General features: G+C 41.2%; 3 protein-coding genes across 3 annotated transcripts in view; all 3 read left to right on the plus strand.

The window, feature by feature from the left end:
• The window catches only part of LOC109483955 (serine/threonine-protein kinase greatwall-like), a 12913-nt gene extending 2628 nt beyond the window's left edge, over positions 1-10285 (plus strand). Inside the window, exons 3-10 of the mRNA XM_019787103.1 lie at positions 2946-3085; positions 3857-3945; positions 4587-4696; positions 4909-6978; positions 7347-7509; positions 8947-9060; positions 9205-9306; positions 9875-10285. Of these exons, the coding sequence (XP_019642662.1) occupies positions 2946-3085; positions 3857-3945; positions 4587-4696; positions 4909-6978; positions 7347-7509; positions 8947-9060; positions 9205-9306; positions 9875-10032 (2946 nt within the window). The 3' untranslated portion in view covers positions 10033-10285. The remainder of the gene's footprint in view (positions 1-2945; positions 3086-3856; positions 3946-4586; positions 4697-4908; positions 6979-7346; positions 7510-8946; positions 9061-9204; positions 9307-9874) is intronic.
• A 2833-nt stretch (positions 10286-13118) lies between these two features.
• Positions 13119-17910, plus strand: LOC109483946 (cytochrome P450 2U1-like). Its single transcript, XM_019787092.1, has 7 exons — positions 13119-13361; positions 13923-14142; positions 14608-15167; positions 16059-16157; positions 16413-16607; positions 16912-17038; positions 17457-17910. The coding sequence occupies exons 1-7, from the start codon at positions 13188-13190 to the stop codon at positions 17639-17641; spliced, it is 1560 nt and encodes a 519-aa protein (XP_019642651.1). The 5' UTR covers positions 13119-13187; the 3' UTR covers positions 17642-17910.
• Positions 13138-17989, plus strand: part of LOC109483948 (cytochrome P450 2U1-like) — a 10299-nt gene continuing 5447 nt past the window's right edge. Inside the window, exon 1 of the mRNA XM_019787095.1 lies at positions 13138-13191. Coding sequence (XP_019642654.1) covers positions 13188-13191 — 4 coding nt within the window. The 5' untranslated portion in view covers positions 13138-13187. The remainder of the gene's footprint in view (positions 13192-17989) is intronic.

Below are 17989 nucleotides of genomic sequence, written 5' to 3' on the forward strand. Positions count from 1 at the left end.
CTTCATTCCACGGGGCTGTAAGAACAACACCAAATGTACTCTGCAACTGTAAGGTGTACCTATCATCTATTCTAAGTATCTGGTCACCTCAAAAAGTGTCTTTAAAACCCACTGATGTCCCTTCATAATTTTCCTACATACAGTTGGATTCCAAACTTTTAGAAACAGACAGTATATTGTTGCATGAAGAAAGCAAGGAAGTAAAACCCTGCATCAATAGGACTGTTCATAGATATGGAAAGATCACAAAGACTAGACCCTTTAAGATATCTACTCTCACCTCTCGAATAAAAGTACCCCCTGGAATAAAAGTACCCCCCGGACAAATCTTCAAAATGTAATAAAAGTACCCCCTGGAATAAAAGTACCCCCCGGAAAATTTTAAAATTGACATGTAATTAAGCCAAATTGTTTATGCTACTAAAATGTGTTCTCATGGTATATGTATCCCAAATAAACATGACTCTGGAATAAAAGTACCCCCGACAAATCTTCAAAACCTAAAAAATATACCCGCCCAGAATAAACATACCCTCAGCTGGAAAAGTACCAAATTATCAGCCTGCATTCTTACAAGTTATTGAAAAGTGCATGTACATGGGGTATATGTCACGTACAGTCTATATCTTAGTACATTAGCCATCTATATTCTAACTCGAGATCTGACTCTGAGGTTCACACAATTTGTTATCATTGCATTGCATGCATACATTGAGCAGGAACAATGCTATCAAGTTTTTGAAATAAGAGTCCTTGATTTTTTAGCTTAATAATTATCAGAAAGATTACATTAATAGAGTTTGAAGTTGAACAGAAATTTACAATATGCTGAATAAATGCTCTATACAAATTTGCAGTAATGTGTAAAACCCATAGGCCATATAGAGATATATATATACAGGGATCTCCCCAGAAATTCATAGCAGGGTGGAGGAGGGTGCGAAGCTATTGCATTTTGTCGTTTCCAAACACAAATGGAGGTCATTTACCTGCAACTTCAGTTCTACATTTTCTGTACAACTGCAGATGTATAAGGCAGGAGAAAGGTCCAAGATCTGTACTTAATTACCCTCTTTATGTTTAAAAAAAATTCTATTAGCATCCTTAATTTTGAAAAAATTGGGCATAGGTTACCCGGATGACCCCTAACCGGGGGCCAACGGTGCTTCCACAAGTTCAACAAGTGAAAAATACATGATACAAAATGTACATGTATTTACTACCTGGAACTTGGAGCAAGTTTTCCAAAGTGTTACTGACATTAATATATTAAAAACTAAACCAAATCCTATTTCGGTTTAGTTTTTAATATATTAACATTAACATATTACTGACATTGATATATTAAAAACTAAACCAAATCCTATTTCCCAAACAAATCACATATTGACAAAGCTAAACAAATAAATCATGTCTATAAACTCCACTCAAAAACAATTTTTGAGAGACACTCGGGTCGCGGTACTAAGCGTGATAATCTCTAATATCTCATCTGATTCTCCCAATGTAAGGGACTTCACAATCACAGCATCCAACCGCACATTCATAGAAACAACATTACATTTTAACACAAAAAAAAAACAATAAATTCGGAAAATTTCTCAGTAATGTTTGAAAATTAACCTTATAAAAATATTAGTGAATTTTTATTTCAGTTGTAGCCGAAAAATTTTTTTTCATGCGTTTAAAGTTTCGTTTTAGCACATTGTAATATGTACTTTGTACATGTATCTTGTACATTTGGATGCAGTCTTGACCTTTGACCACTGTTATTGTGAAACACTGTCGACCATTTTGGCAGTCTCGCCGTGGATTTTCGAGCCGTTTTTCGAGCAAATTTCAACCGTTTTAAACATTTACGGCCTCAAAAACTCATATAACGAGGAAAGCAAGTTGTAGTTGTTATTTTCATGCGTAACATTTCTTCTGGGGATGGATTATTTTTCCGCCGAGCTGCCGAAAACTAGTGTCATGCCTCAACCATGTGGTCGGGCGCGGCCGGCCGGCGGGAGTATCGGTGAGAATTCACGATGTAAACAAAGACATTCGGAGTTGTTTACATTAAAATTTTGTTGTGAAACGCCAGCGGGGTGTCAGATTTTCTACCAATAACAAAGTTTTCTCTGCGGCGTCATGGCGAGATCGACAATTCATCGTCAATTCACAAGATTGTGCCGGCAATGGAATGAATAGTGGCCCGATTAGCGCTCGTTCCACGCCGCCTGGCCGAAGAAAATTGGAATGACGAGCACATTTATCGGGGATAAAATCCCCAATTTTGAAAATTATCGGGGAAATGTTGGAATAAAATCCCTAATTTTGAAAATCTATGTTCAAACTTTTATGTTCAGGACCGAAAATTTGTCCTGAACTTGGTTTGATTCTGAAAAAATAATAAACGTACCGTCTAAAATAAGAACGTACCGGGCGGATTTCGAAGCGAAAAAAAATAAACGTACCGGTACGTTTAATAGAGAGCTGAGAGTAGGTTGACTAAATGGAGCATATTACTTACTGTTTGTGCAGGATTCTAGCTAGGATTTAATTTTAGTGTAGTGGTACTGGCCGCATGTCAAGGGAGCAAAGTGACCTAGAGGGGGGATGGGCCGAAGCTTTTAAAAAATTGAGCTAAAAAGGGGCCATTTGAGGGATATCCAAAGGGAAAAAATGTTAGTTCTAAGGTATCGCATTCTTGAACAAAGAAAATTCATCACAATGCCCCTATGCTGTATTGAAAATTTAGCAGAGGGGGTCAAAATTATAGCGTATGGGGCCCTACGCTGCTTTGCGCTAGCTAGAACCCTGTTGTGATGTTGTTATTTCTGTAACTGCTAGTTCAACAATTAGCCTAAGCTGGTCTGTGTGATGTTTCCAATAGATTATAACATATTTATAAGTGAAATAAACCTGGTAAGACTTGCCTAATCCGCCCCACCCAACCCCAGGTGATGGAGTACCTGATAGGTGGGGATGTGAAATCCCTGCTACACATCTATGGGTACTTTGATGAAGACATGGCCGTCATGTATACAGCAGAGGTCATCCTGGCACTCAAGTATCTACATGGTCACGGCATCATTCACAGGTCAGAATACAAATTAATAACTAGAAAGGCCGACATTTGCTTTGGAGCAAATTCAGCATGGCTTCACCACATTTCACGACATGGCAGGGAAAGAAGGAGAAATACAAGGGAAAACAATTCTTAACATTTATATAACTATAGTATGAAGTGACAACAGTTGGATATAGCTATCCCCTACATTACTGGTTAGGATTTTTAATGAGTTAACCCAATCAAATTCCAACAGCCAATCAGCAATAAGAATAGAGGAAAGCTGCATTCCTATTGGTTGCTTGCTCTGCATGCCATTCTGATGGCAACATACTGCTACAAAAATGTATAGCACATTTTCTATAACACAGCCAAAAAGCTCAAATAAAACCATTCTAAAAGCCTGTATCACAAAAATGAAAAAAAAAAAAAAAATAATGGTCTTTGCTTTGAGGGGTCTCATACATGTAGCTGGCAAACAGGATAACAAAAGCTCTAGGTGAGACTTCTTTGTGAACTGCATCTAAAGTTTTAACTTTAAACATTGTAAGTTAACTACCAAGACAGATGAACCTTCATGATTAGGATGACAAAATGTTGGGAAAGTAAGGCTTATTATTTAATTGTTGATGAACTTCAGAAGGGATGCATGTTTCACAATGAGGGATATTGCATGTTGTAAGAATAACAATTATATTTGTAGCGGCTTCATGAGTCAGAGGATATAAACTTACAATGTTTTTTATGACATATTAACAATCTTGAAGTATTTTCACACCAGACATTTTCCTCCCCACACAGGGACATCAAACCTGACAACATGCTTATCTCCAACGATGGTCACATTAAGCTGACCGACTTTGGACTCTCCAAATTCAACTTGAACAGAGGTACATAATTAAACTATACTTGCCAGTGCTTTCCAAGCACGGTTGGACAAGTTTTCAAAAATCCACTTGCCCTATTGGGCAAGTACATGGTCATTTTCACTTGCCCGAACCAACTTTTCACTTGCCCAAAATATGACGTATTTCTATGTATTTTGCCTACAAAAAGAAAGTTATTTTATTTTTCAATAAAAAAGCACTTTTAAGTTTATAGATGTTGCTAGTTTTATTTACAAAAATAAGGGTACATGTCATACTTAGACTTAGAGACTTTTCTGACAAAAGGGCATATTTTTGACTGGTATCAATATAATTATCTTTATTTAAAAATGATGTGTAATTTTGCTCAAAACACTGCATCCAAAAAATTACAGGTAGCCTGGATGCTATCCTATTTGTATGCCAGGGCTCCCACACTCCCCCTAGGAATATTTCTTAGGGGGGATATGGGAGCCCCGGCATACAAATAGGAGGTACCCAGGTTAAGTACAGGGGGATATTCACTTGCCCAAAAGGTGCTTTTACTTGCCCTGGGCAAGTGGGCAAAAATCGGGACTTGTCCAATATTTTAAAGAGAACACTTACATGTAGTATTAAGAACAGATGTATCGTAACTTGTATTCTTTTATTCTCCATCACACCAGAAATCAACATGGCAGATGTGATGGGTACTCCGTCACAGGTCAAACCATTGAGTAACGACTACAACCGCACACCAGGACAGCTGCTGTCACTCACCATGGCTTTGTCATTCGTAAGTCTTCATGTCATATCTCTGCTAATACTAAGTTTATTTTAATGCTCATCTCTGGCTTTTCATTCATACTAGAATAATGATACATGTAGTTACAAATGGTTTCTACTCAATGAAATGTTGAAAACAAACTAAATCTTTACACGTGACTTTAGTCTATTCAACTATCTTGCATTGTCATGCAATTATGGACATTCTTTTCCTTTCTTCAGAGCGCACAAAAATCAGGAACTCCAGTAGCAAAACACAAGCAGCTGCGCCAGTGCATGATGGAGAGCCCTATGAGCTCAGTTCACTCAAGCCCCGTCAGTCTCAACCAATCAGCAGCAAGCTCCAGATATTCCAACCAATCAGCTAGCGGCTCTTCCTTTTATGGAAGTGTCTGCAGTGTGCTGAAAAGTCTTGTGCCCAGGGGTGCTCCCTTCAAACCAAGACCGTTGGATTCTAGTTTTGTAGAGCCATCACCAGTGAAATGCCTCACACCAACTCTCCGAGAGGCAAGTAGCTGTCCTGATTCTTCCACAAGCGAAATAAATTTCCTAGGAAAGGGGCCGTCATCCAAGAACTCAGTTTCCTCCATGTTTTTTGGCAAAGAGGGAAGTCGTTCCTCTACAGGAAGTGGTGCAAGGCTTTCTGGGAAATCCACATCTGGGTTGGAGCAGAATTTCTTGGCAGTGAAGTCGTCAAAAAAAGTCGGGGAAAGATCTGTTTCTGCTGGTTCAGACAACGTTTTTGTGGGATCAGAAGGGAGCAAGGCCAAACTGAAAACCCCCAGTCCAGCTGTACAGCCTGATAAAAAGGTCATGCATCTGGAGACTCCAAGGAGAGACACACCGGCAAAGAACATCTCTCCCAAAGCCATTCTCAACCTCTCCTCCCTGACTAACACCTGGCCTGACTGCTGCAGCCCACAGTGGGAGGAGAGTTTCATGACGCATGCTGCTAATGCCAACAACACAAAACAAGACATCTGCTCTGCTTCACTCCCAGACAGTGGCTGTGTGGTGGACACGGATGAGGAGAGCCTCTCTTTTAAAAAAGAGGAGTCGGTGGCACCATTGCAGAACTTTGCACATGACTACGATAGAAGAAAGGACATCAGGGAAGTGAATAAACAACATTCTCCTCCTGGTCTCAGAGGTCAGGGGTCAGAGGTGGTAGGGCATGACCCTAACAACGAGACTGAGTTTTTCTCTCTAGAAAAAGAGGCAGGGGCAGCAGGTCAGAGTTCAATACATGGCAGTGACAGAAGAAAGGAAGCATTTGGTCAGATTAAGAGGCATTCCTTTCCTAGTGTCAGAGGTGATGGGTCAAATGTCATAGTTCATGACCCTAGTGCAAAGTGTATGCGGGACACAGTAGGGTCAGGTGGAGTGAAGAGGGCTTTTGAGATGGTAGAAGTAAGCCCAGAGTCAGATAATGCTGAGAAGAAGACAGATAAACTATGCAAAACTCAGGACACGTTTCCACTGAGGTCCACAGGCTTGACTCTTGCCTTAGACAGGATCTGTGTGCAGTCTATCCTTGACTCAGCAACTAACAAGGATGATAACAGACAAGACAGCACAAAAGGCCAAGATGTGCATGAAAAGTCCAAAGCAGAAGTACCTTTTTCATCAGAAAATATCTCTGTGACAGATGACTATGCAAAAGAGAGAAATGCGCCATTTGAAAGCACAAGAAAGCAAGCAAATGGTCAAACTGGAAAAGATGAAGAGATGGATCCAATCCTGTTACTCAGCAATCCTCCAAGCCCAATCGACGTGCACCCACCAGCCTTTCAGCTAGAACACCGTCTAGATGCTCCACCCCCTGCTGACAATGTCACGTCTCCTCTAAAGTCTGCAGACACAAGCTTAGAGCAAGACATGAGTCTGTTAAGTGTTGAGGATGACGACTCAAGGCCGAACTCACGGAACATGAACTATTCCATAGAAAGTTTGGACCACACGAAGGAAGACTCGCGACCAGGCTCAAGAAGCTTGAACCACTCTGCTGACAACTTAAACGTCATCTTGGAAGAGCGTTCGGAAGCTTCTGTTGCGTGGAATCCACCACCTCGGCGACAAAGTACAGGAATGATCAAGGAGACCCCGAAGCGAGAGGTTATGTTCCGGGATTCGTGCGAGATCTACGCGCGAAGCGAGCACAGTAACTACTCGTCTGGAGCAGAGTCGTCTATGTGTAGTGCTGACGGGTGTGCAGACCACACGGGAATGTCCGTTACCCCTTTTGGGACCCCAATGAACAAAGGACGGAAGGACTCAAAAGGAACACCTCAGGTATGCTTGCAAGCCTTCACAGATCAACAAATGTAAGGCCACACCAATTTAATTTGTTGGTTCTCGGATTTGCCTCTTCATTTTTTTCTGATTTGCAAAAAAAGATTCTGGTCCTGAATCAACTCAAAAATGCTCATATTTTGCCCCCAAACAGTTGAGGAAAGTCCTTTTCTTCCTAGTTGTTTTTCCAACTAGTTGTTATGCTCCACCTCTATTACAGAGGATGAATGATGATGATGATGTTTTTCCATCTATCAATGCAGTTGCATGTGCAGTTGAACAAATTTTCATAATTCACTCGTCAAATTTTCATGGTAAAATGTTACAAATTCCTCAGGGCAATAACTTTTACTTTTCTACTTGTACAGAACAATGGCTGGATACAGAAAACCCCTCACCAGACCCCTGCAAGAACCCCCTTCAGGACCCCCAAGAGCGTGCGTCGAGGCCCTGCCCCCCAGGAGGAGGATGGTAGAGTCCTGGGTACTCCAGACTACCTGGCACCAGAGCTGCTACTGGGGAAGAAACATGGTAGGATCGGGTGTCCGTCTGCAGATTTCAGCCTTGCCCTTTAAAGTGCTCGTGACACCAAAATATGACTTTAGCTGATCGTAATTGACATAACTAGTATTACCTGGCTAACAGACACATTTACAATAAATATGCACAGTTCTCTTGTTACATTCAAAATTCTAACGCCCTACCTTGGAAAAGTCAGTCCTGGCAGGCAATTTGCATCTCTACATTTTATTTTTGCATATCTATATTTTTTCCTGAGCTAATGTCATCCAGTGATGTCAGCTCAGGAAAAAGCACAGAAATGCAAAAATAAAACATAGAGATACAAATAGAGATGCCCGAAGTGGGCGATTGGGAAGCTTGCTAGAGAGTCTCCAAAAACCCCCCTTTTAGAAGGCAGTACAAGCTCAGTTTCTCAGTCATCATGATTTGAACAAACTTCAAGTGACTATATTGTATTGTACACTTCCGATATTTGTATGTATTTCACAGACTTTTTTTGGTGTCATAAGCACTTTAAAAGACATCTAAAAGATCTTATAACATGGCTGAGATCAAATGTCCATTATGCTACTTAAGAGCCCAGAAAGCCTTGCTGTCTTTGCATGCTCTTAGTCTTACAGAAAATTTTGACTTCAAAGGCATTGTAGCATCAAGTAACTCCTATAGCTCCTTCAGTCTGTTGATTGACCTTGCCCTTGAGAGGACAATGTCTTTTATGTTACTGTGTCATCATGACTAGATGTTCCATTTATGTGCCTGAGTGTATATACTAGTAAAACGTAAAATTGTAAACTTACTTGGGTTCGTTGGGTTTCATATGGAACACAGTATTACATCATCAATACTTGTGTGCTCTCACTTACATCATCAATTCCTGTGTCAGATTCACTGTTACATCATTGAAGCCGCAGAACACAGTATTTATGGGCGACCCCCGGGGTCTATGACGCGGGTATAGAAAGTAGTGCAGATAAACCTCTTGAATCCTGGCAAGAGCGACTTATGTGAGAGGTACCCATGAATGAACTGCGCTGTGTGGTATAGAAAGGTATCGGCTTGTACACTGTATGATTTGGTTAGTGAAGATTTTTCTGTTTGTATATAAATGCACGGCATTATGCAACCGTGTTCCAGGGTGAGCCGGCTGCAGTTCCATTGACCTCGGTAGAGGGCCAAATCAAAGTGGTCGTCATTATGTTAAAAAACCATACCTTTTTTTGGTTTTCAGTTATTTTGTAGAATATACCATATATTTCAACATATTAGTTGGCCGTGATTCAATAGTGCACCCTGCTATAATTTTTACCATGTCAAAGTGAGTCACCTCAGGGTGCTTAACTATAGGAATCCCCATAGGGCGATAACTGTGTTCTGCCACCTTGATCACTGTGTGTGCAAATACATGACTTTTGTACAACCCCTTTGACTTCTGGCATTTTATTTCAGGAGCGGGGGTTGACTGGTGGTCCCTGGGAGTGTGTCTGTTCGAGTTCCTCACCGGAATTCCTCCATTTAACGACCAAACACCAGACCTGGTGTTCCAGAATATCCTCCATAGAGGTAAGGTTCCCCATAAGGCCATGTAATTTGTAAAGCCAGTGTCTCTCTCTCAAAAAGTGTTACAAATTACTGTGCTAAAGTAGAGTTGGTAAAACAGATGCCAGGTTCAGTTGTAGACTCCTGTAGTATATTTGTTCTACACAGACATTCCCTGGCCAGAAGGAGAGGAGGCTCTGTCAGACCAGGCTAGAGATGCCATCGATTCTCTCCTTTCAATGGAGGACCACAACAGGCCAGGACCAAGTGGTAAGGCACTGTCATACCTTTTAGTTTTCTGTCAGAGTTAAGTGAGCATAACGTAGGTACATAGTGAATGAACAAGCAACTAAAAAATATATACTTTTATATCATACCCGGGCCGCAATAACGTTCGATAACGGGTTCCGGACCGGGCCGTACTTTACGGTACGGCCTGGGCTTCCATGGCTTCCAAAGAACGATTCAAACATGTTTTGCTCTAACTGTGTGCGCCACTTTCGAAAATTTGAATGCAGAATCCGGACGTTAGAATTAATGTTGTTGCATTTTTGCGTTTAGTGGCACCAACTTTTGGCTCATCTTGCATTGAAAGGCGTGTTTTCTTGGGTGGGTATGACATACAATGTAAATAAAATACAACACGGTGTATTCCGCATCGCCCTCGGTTCCGGCCCTCCCGCGATCTGACCCGCAGTCGTGCCGATACCTCGGGCGATACGGAATACCCCGTGTTGTATTCTATATGTACATACTATTAGTCATTTGTTAGAGATGCCAAATTTACTATGAAATTTGAAATTCATGTGATGATTTGATGTAAATTTCTTTGTTCCAGAGTTGCGATCTCACCCGTTGTTTGCTGGGATAGACTGGGAAAACCTCCATGACAGGCCAGCTCCTTTTGTACCTTGTCCAGATGATGACACTGACACCTCATACTTCGAGGCACGGAACAACGCACAACACTTACAAATGTCCGACATCGACCTTTGAACTCTAAATTCCTAAATGCCTTCGGATCCGGACTTGAAAGAATGTTTAGGTTCAAGTCCAAAAAAAACCCCTAAAAGTCAAGAACTGAGTCCGGACTTATTACCATAAAAGACCATTTCACATACCCCTTTTCTTTTCAAACACCTAAAACCTTAAGTAGACTGTAAAATCTTTGCTGCAACACGAAGAAAACATTGGCATCGTCAAGTACCGGCCTCCATGTTATGTGTTAAGTTTCACCCAGACAACATTGCAAGGTTGCCAACATGCAATTTTGTATATGCCATGGGTTTAGGTCCGGACTTACAAGTCCGGAACTGAACCTAAACCTCTGGACTTGAATCAGGATGTGAACCTAAATGTGGGTTTAGGTACACAGCACTAATAGCTAGTGCTGGAGAAAAGCTGCTCACCAGGAAAGATCAGTACTAAAGTTTTAGGCTCTCTCATTGGTTAGGTATTTGCCAATCATATGCAAAGCCAATAGCTTTAGTTGTCCAGAAAAGTTGCTAACCAATCAAAGGTTGATTGCACATCTTAAACCTTTCTCATTGGATAGGAGTTGGCCAATCACATACACTATCTGGGAGGTGTGGTAGGGCTGGAAAAATGATTGATTTGAAAGCAGAGTGCCTGAAAAAAAATTAGAATATATTGAATGGCTATGAATATGAATATGATACCTCAAATTCTGAATTGCCATTAGATTTTACTTTTATTTAAATCTGATACATGTACTGTTTATGTAAGAAATTTGAAAAATCATGAAATTCTGTATATTGGTGGGAACAGACTATTGATTATATTATGTATTTGTTTGAAAGGCCTTGAAATGCAAAAAAAAGCAAACTGCTGCTATGTTTATTCAAAAGGTGTATTATAGTGTGAAGAAGAGCCACCTGGGGACACTGATTGGTATTGCATTATATGCTAAACCATTTAATGCAAAGCAATTTGACTGGTAAAATCATGAAGATATAGTTTAAAAGCACATCATGGGGAATATCACGTGAAAATATTATGACAAAATGTGACAAATATTGAGTAAATTAGACGTCATGTGGACAATAGACATTATTACCAGTTTTCTTCATGTATTGGTGAATAAAGTTGCAATTGTGATAAAAATGAAAGTCCAGTAATCCATGTTTTCAAATGGGTGGGCTATGATGAGGTCCACATGTTGCATAGAGAGAGTGGTATCCAGCCCTAAAGTTAGCATAGTTCATGAAAAAATACCCAGTAACTAACGGAATATACATGTAATTTCCAACTTTACGCTCCGTAGATGAAACACTATCACTGTGATATAAAAACCTCAAGGTTATGTTTTCAGAGGCGTTCATGTGTGTGTGTGTGTGTGTGTGTCTGTAAACACGATAACTTGAGAGGGCTTTAATGGATTAACTTGATATTTAGTAGGTAGGTAGGTCTTTTTGAGACCTAGAAATGATTAGATTTTGGGCCCCCTAGCGGCTTGTTACGGCACTGCAGCTGAACTTACGGTTTTGATATGATCTAGACATGCTACCGTCACGAAATTTGGACGCTAGGTAGCTCTTGTGCTGGGGAACAAGTGACGTAACTTTGGGCCTCCTATAGAATTCATGGCAATGAGGATCCTATTTACATAATCAGGGGGAAAAATTTTCAGTCATAAACATGAACATCATTTGGCGAAGGTATGAGCTCGTGGAACTCTAGTTACCCAGCTTCATTTTTTATGGTCGGTTAAAGGATTTATAGATGTGATGTATACTTTCCAAGCGAAGGTTTAGGCATCGGCTTATTTTTGTACCTTTTGTATTTTTATTGGGCTTTCTGTTTTCTACTGGTGGCTAATTTTTCTCACCAGCAAAACTTGCTGACGTATTAGATTAGATACTGTCTTGCTTATTTGATACTGCCTCGCCAATTTAATGCTGTCTTACCAATTTTATGCAGTAGCCTTCAAGATTAATGTTTACATCAGATGACCGAACGGTCATTCGCTTTCAAAGAAGACAAGGGTACTACTACAGGTCATTGACCTCACGGTCAGTTAAGAATGACATCGAACGTATTACACATACTACACCAACTGAACTAGACCCGGGAAGAAATTCTGATTTCAGTTCTAAAGAAAGTTCGGTAGATTGAGATTCAATGTTTTTCTTCCTCCTCTTCTTTGTACATCCCGGCTGAAGCGATCCAACAAGTACAGTTTAATAAATGCATCACGGCTACTAGTACATTGTATCTCCAACGCACCCCCCGTCCCCCGGTTTTCGTGTGTGGAAGGGAGAATTTCACCCCACTAACTAAAAAAAAATTGTTCGGAAAATGAGTGAAATAACACTTCAGCTTTAAATTAACAACGTTTGAGACCACGAATTAGATTACAACAACGATTTCAGTTCGAAAAGAAAATCACTTCTATTGCCCTGGTTACGATCAGTATGGTAGACAAGTGGAATCCTCACCACTGAGCATTGTATTTTTGCTCCATAAATGACGATATACATTGGGGTAGCACTGTTTAAATTTTAATACTATGTAGGTATGTCCCTAGAATACTGATTTTGCAAAATCTTGCTTTCAAGCCCTGAAACTACATTGGGCACCTATGAAATTTAAACTTCCATAGTTAAACTTGTGCCTTTCACCGTGTATACTTTGCCGACAAAAATACAAATGATCTTACTTTATAAAGATTTAAACTCTTTCCTAACCGTTCGGTCGTATAACGTTTAATACTAGTTGTCCAACGCGTTTAAAGTGACCGAATGGTCATTCACCCCGAATGACGTCAGGGTTCGGCGTCCTCATGGTCAGAAGACTATTTTGGGCCTACCCATACGCAGGAAGCTTAGGGGGCTGTTGTCTTTATATTTTAAAGTTTGCAATTTCACAACAAAAGTATCATTTCATACCGCATTGTCATAAATATATTGTATCATATTTGTGTAATAGGAGTAATTATCCATTAAAATAAAGTACTACTACTACTACTAGTATCTCGACTCGGATACTGAATGTCATACCACCCCTATCGTGAAACTTTGGTATGTTCCAATTGTATTTAATGGGTATCCCCACCAGTGTGGGTCAGATACCGACTGTTCTGTAAACTGTACTTTTTCCTGTGACGATCCAGCTTGGTATACAATTTAGAGATGAGTATTTTGCTGGGAGTCGTGACGGCTGCTGGTACTTATGCCGACTTGCCGACATTACTGTTGGCTGTGTGTGCCTGTCTGCTGACCTACCTGTACCTGCAGCGTCCCCGGAACCTACCGCCGGGACCCAGGGGCTGGCCGCTGGTTGGGAACCTCCCCACTATGGCTAAGGTGAGTACAGGAACGCAGACTCCACTAGCGGTGGTGGGAAGGATACAGAGCTAGAGATTGGCCAAAAAAGGGTGAACAAGATGCCAGGGAGATTTAGCCGAAACCCAAAGGCAGGGTACAGGTGTTCATATGTTAGTCACCCGAGGTCATTGGAACACAACTCAAGTTATTTTTGGATTTTTTAGAACAGACCGGTGTTCTATATGGGTCACCTGAGGTCATATGCGGGTGATTATTGGGTTGTTACCCTCCATGTAATGGGGGTATTGTTTTTGGTCCGTTTCATGTTTTGGTCTGGTATCTGAAGATCGGTGAAAAGGAACTGTATGATATTTGGCAGATTGATGGAATGGAGCCTTCTGATAGGTCGACGTCACCCAGCTTTATGCTAATTTGGTATAATGGATCCGAGGAACTGGCCTGTGTAGGCCCTGGAAACAATCTGCAACCCGGGCTAACAAATTACAGGCCCTGGTAATTTTCTATACGAGCCTACAGCTTTAAGCCTTTTTTACTTGCAAATAAATGTCTTCTTTTTCTTTTCTCTCATTTTATTTCCAGTCTGATTTTCTTCCCGCCACTTTCACGGAGCTGTCCAAACAGTACGGTGACGTCATGACCATCTGGGCCGGCCGCGATACCAACATCGTCCTTTCTGGGTACGAGACTATCCGCACTGCCCTGGTCAAGAGAGCCGAGGATTTCTCCAGTCGCAGGCTCCCGCCAGGAATTGCAGATATACGCGGAGATGCCACGACCAAGGATACAGAAACAGCTAAAGGTAATTTAATGTCCCATTTTATGTGTACTATATTCCGCCCCTCTGTCTATAACGCCAGAAAACATTTACATGACTGATGATTCGGAACAGTTTTATATGTTGACAACTTTGTTAAAACAGCACTTCGGCAGAACGTTTCGTTTAAGGTCGTATTCGCGTACTTAAGGATGATATACATGTACGTATACCGTCTATGGTTTTCCAATGCTGAGTCGGCAAGATATCGCCTGCAACAGACAAAATTCTGACGAAACGTTGACCAAGCATTGAACGAAAACAGTCAAAGAATCAGGTTTCGTGCAGGCGCAGTATTGCCGACATGCTGGGTTAGTTTTCATGAGGAAGGATATAATTAAAGCTAGAAGAAAAGTCAGAAAAATCTCGGTATTTCTGTATCGCAATCAATGCCAAGTTTACGAGGACGTTACAAAAGCATATACATACATGTACATCGTTTGTCCCCAGGAGTCCTGTTTGCCGCGTACGGACCAGAGTGGAAACATCAGCGCAAATTCGCCCTCATGACTCTCCGGGACTTCGGCGTCGGCAAGCGGAGTTTGGAAGGCAAGATCAGCGAAGAAGCTAACGCGCTGGTTCAGGAAATTCTGTCGCAAAACGGACAACCGTTCGACTTAAAAGTCATCGCCCAAAACGGTGTTTCTAACATCATTTGCTCGATTGTCTTCGGGCACCGATTTGAATACGGCGACCCTGATTTTCTTCGGCTGATGAGCCTGTTAAACACCGTAGTTGAGGCAAGGCCCTCTGTCGGCGATCGTCTGATAATGATACACCCCGTGTTTCGACACCTTCCCCTTGGTAATGGCAGATTTGCTGGAAAGCGTTCAAAAGGTGTGGAAATGTTGCTTACTTTCCAAGAGTTCTGCAAGGAACAGATAGAGAATCACAGGCAGACCTTTGACCCAAACGACATCCGGGACTTTATCGACGCCTTTCTTCTTGAGCAGCAGCGGCCTCAGGACGAAAAAGCCCGGGAGAACTTCACCGACAAGCAGCTACAAGAGGTGCGTTAAACGGACTAAATGAATGAATGAATGAACTAGACAGGCCTACATTTGCTCAAGAGCAAATACAGCACATTTCACCCATTCTTCCTCCCCATTCCAAATTTCCCCTATAAAGGTCAACATAGTTTTCGTATTAGTGCATAGGAGCCAAAAATGTACTTTTTTGGTCAAAAATAGCAAAACAAAGGTCCCATTTTACATAATTCTAAAGTGACACACGCCAATAGCGTGAATAAAGTTCTGTGGGATGGCATCAAAGGATCTCCTATACCAAATTTCAGGTCATTTGGTTTTAATATTAGGGCAAAGGAGCCGAAATTGTACATTTTTGGTCCGAAAATAGCCAAAAAGCCCAATTTTACACAATTTTGAAGTGGTAAACGTGAAATTAAGGTATGAAAGACATTCCTTGGACATGTGTCAAAGGTATTCCCATACCAAATGTCAGGTCATTCGGATTTAAAACTAGGGCACAAGAGCCAAAAGTGTACATTTTTGACTGAAAATAGCCTAAAATCCCTATTTTACACAATTCTAAAGTGGCATATGTCAAAAGTTTGAATGCCATTCTGTAGACATGTGTCCAAGGTATCCCCATACCAAATTTTAGGTTATTTGGATTTAGTACCAGGGCTCCAGGTCCCAAAATGTATATTTTTTGCCTCAAGATGACCAAAAGAAAAAAACAAACAAATAAAGCAACTTTTAAGGCATTTTTCCAAACAAAATGAAGAAAAAAAACGTCTGGGGGTATTTGCCCACTCTACCCCCATGCCAAATTGCAGGACATTTGGCTGAATGAATGAATGAATGTGGAATGGCTATTATGAAGCGAAAATCTGTAGAAGAAACTGATTATAATCAGTACTAGTAATCTTCTACCCTCAGGTGCTGATAGACTTGTTTACGGCCGGCACTGAGACCACCGCCACCACCATTCGCTGGGCCCTGCTGTACATGATGGTCAACCCAGAAATCCAGGAAAAGGCAAGTTCCGATAACTTTTATATTGTTACGACGTAAATATTATTCGACTCCACTTAGTTACACAGCTTGCAATGCTGTGTAAAGGTGCATTGGTTCTGAGAAAGGAACTAACTAAAGTCATACTGTGCTGAGAAAACTACCCAAAACATTCCTCCTTCAGACAACAGCGGTTTCACCCACCAACATGGCGGGCGCTAAATTACGTCATACTCACGTGACGCCAAATAACCAATAACAGCAATCATGTGACCACAGGTTCACCAGGAGATCGACTCGGTGCTGGGGCAGAGCCCGCCGTCCTACGCACAGCGGAACCTGCTGCCCTACACAGCCGCGACCATAGCGGAGGTCCAGCGGATCAAACCCATCGTGCCCCTCAGTGTTCCGCACGCAGCGTCCAGCGACACCACTCTCAATGGCTATAACATCCCTCAGGAGGCCAGGATTATGGTGAGAAAGTGATGTTTTATCATTGATTTCTTATCTATATACATCCAAACATTTACCTACATTTGCATTTGCCTATCAATGGCTTTACAGGCTTTTCGTTTCACGTCATTTGCGCGATGTTGGCCAGTGTACTTCTGTTAAGCACGCGAAGATGCAGAAGGAATTCAGACTTTGGCTGCAACGCCTTTGTTTACTAATAAACCAGTTTTGATTGGTTGATTGATTGATTGATTGATTGATTCATTCATTCATTCATTCATTCATTGATTAATGTTCCTCCATGCGTGTGTTATGTGTGTTACAGGTTAACCTGTGGTCCGTGCACATGGACCCTGAGCTCTTCCCAGAGCCGGGCAGCTTCCGACCCGAACGTTTCCTGGATCAGGACGGAAACTTCGCCAAACACGAGGCGCTCATCCCGTTTTCTATCGGTGAGTCCGCGCGGGAATAAGGAGGCTCATAGATAAATAAGAATGGACATGTTACGCGCTGGAAAGCTTCCTTCCTAGAACTACTTAGTACATCACTATCAGTATGGAACAAGCTTCCTTTTGAATGCTTCCTAGATGAGGCCAAATGGGTACACTTCTAAACTTATTAACCCTACTTAAAGGTAAATAAATATCTATCTTTACAACCCAAAACATGAATTCTTGAGCCTTGTTTTGAGGTGAAAATTGAAGTAAAGTGACAGGGGCTTTAGGGACATTGAAGTTCAGTGATAAAGTCCAGCATCTAGTTCGGACATTTTGCGAGTAGAGTGAACAACAAAAGTCAAAGTCCTTGAATGGGCATATGATCTGACATTACAATGCTGTTGACCATTCTTGATAACGTTATTTTCTTCAGGCCACCGGATATGTCTTGGTGAGCAGCTGGCCAAGATGGAGCTCTTCATGCTGTTCGTGTCCCTGATGCAACGGTTCACATTCCATCTGCCAGAGGGCGCCCCGAAACCTTCCATGGTGGGAAAGTTGGGCGGTATCATCAACGTGCCTTTCCCCTTTGAATTGTGCGCCGTTCCACGTGGATAGCGTCAACATACAGTTAAATGTTTATGAAATATACACAGGGCAAGAATAAGCAAGTGTCCATATGAAAGAAAATCTTAATGGGACGCCTTATGGATGTGCAGCGGATCTGTTTTGAAACTTAAATTATAAGCAGTTGGATAAAGTTTATAACACAAATGAAATTGGTTTGAGTAGTATGATGCTGTCTACATTGCTGTGCTATAAATGTACCGATGCCTATTGAAGATGTATGGATTACAAGCAAGTATATGATAGATCTCTGCAATTCTATATATTATATATATATATATATATATATATATATATATATATATATATATATATATATATATATATAGTATACGTATA

The sequence above is a fragment of the Branchiostoma belcheri genome, unplaced genomic scaffold (genome assembly GCF_001625305.1).
Source record: "Branchiostoma belcheri isolate BF01 breed outbred unplaced genomic scaffold, Haploidv18h27 scaffold67, whole genome shotgun sequence".
In the NCBI taxonomy this organism is placed as follows: domain Eukaryota; kingdom Metazoa; phylum Chordata; class Leptocardii; order Amphioxiformes; family Branchiostomatidae; genus Branchiostoma; species Branchiostoma belcheri.

Coding starts and splice junctions, on each gene's coding strand:
- LOC109483946 (XM_019787092.1), top strand. CDS start 13,188: ATGAGTATTTTGCTGGGAGTCGTGACGGCTGCTGGTACTTATGCCGAC. Junction 14,143..14,607: donor GGATACAGAAACAGCTAAAG/GTAATTTAATGT, acceptor GTTTGTCCCCAG/GAGTCCTGTTTGCCGCGTAC. Junction 16,158..16,412: donor ACCCAGAAATCCAGGAAAAG/GCAAGTTCCGAT, acceptor ATGTGACCACAG/GTTCACCAGGAGATCGACTC.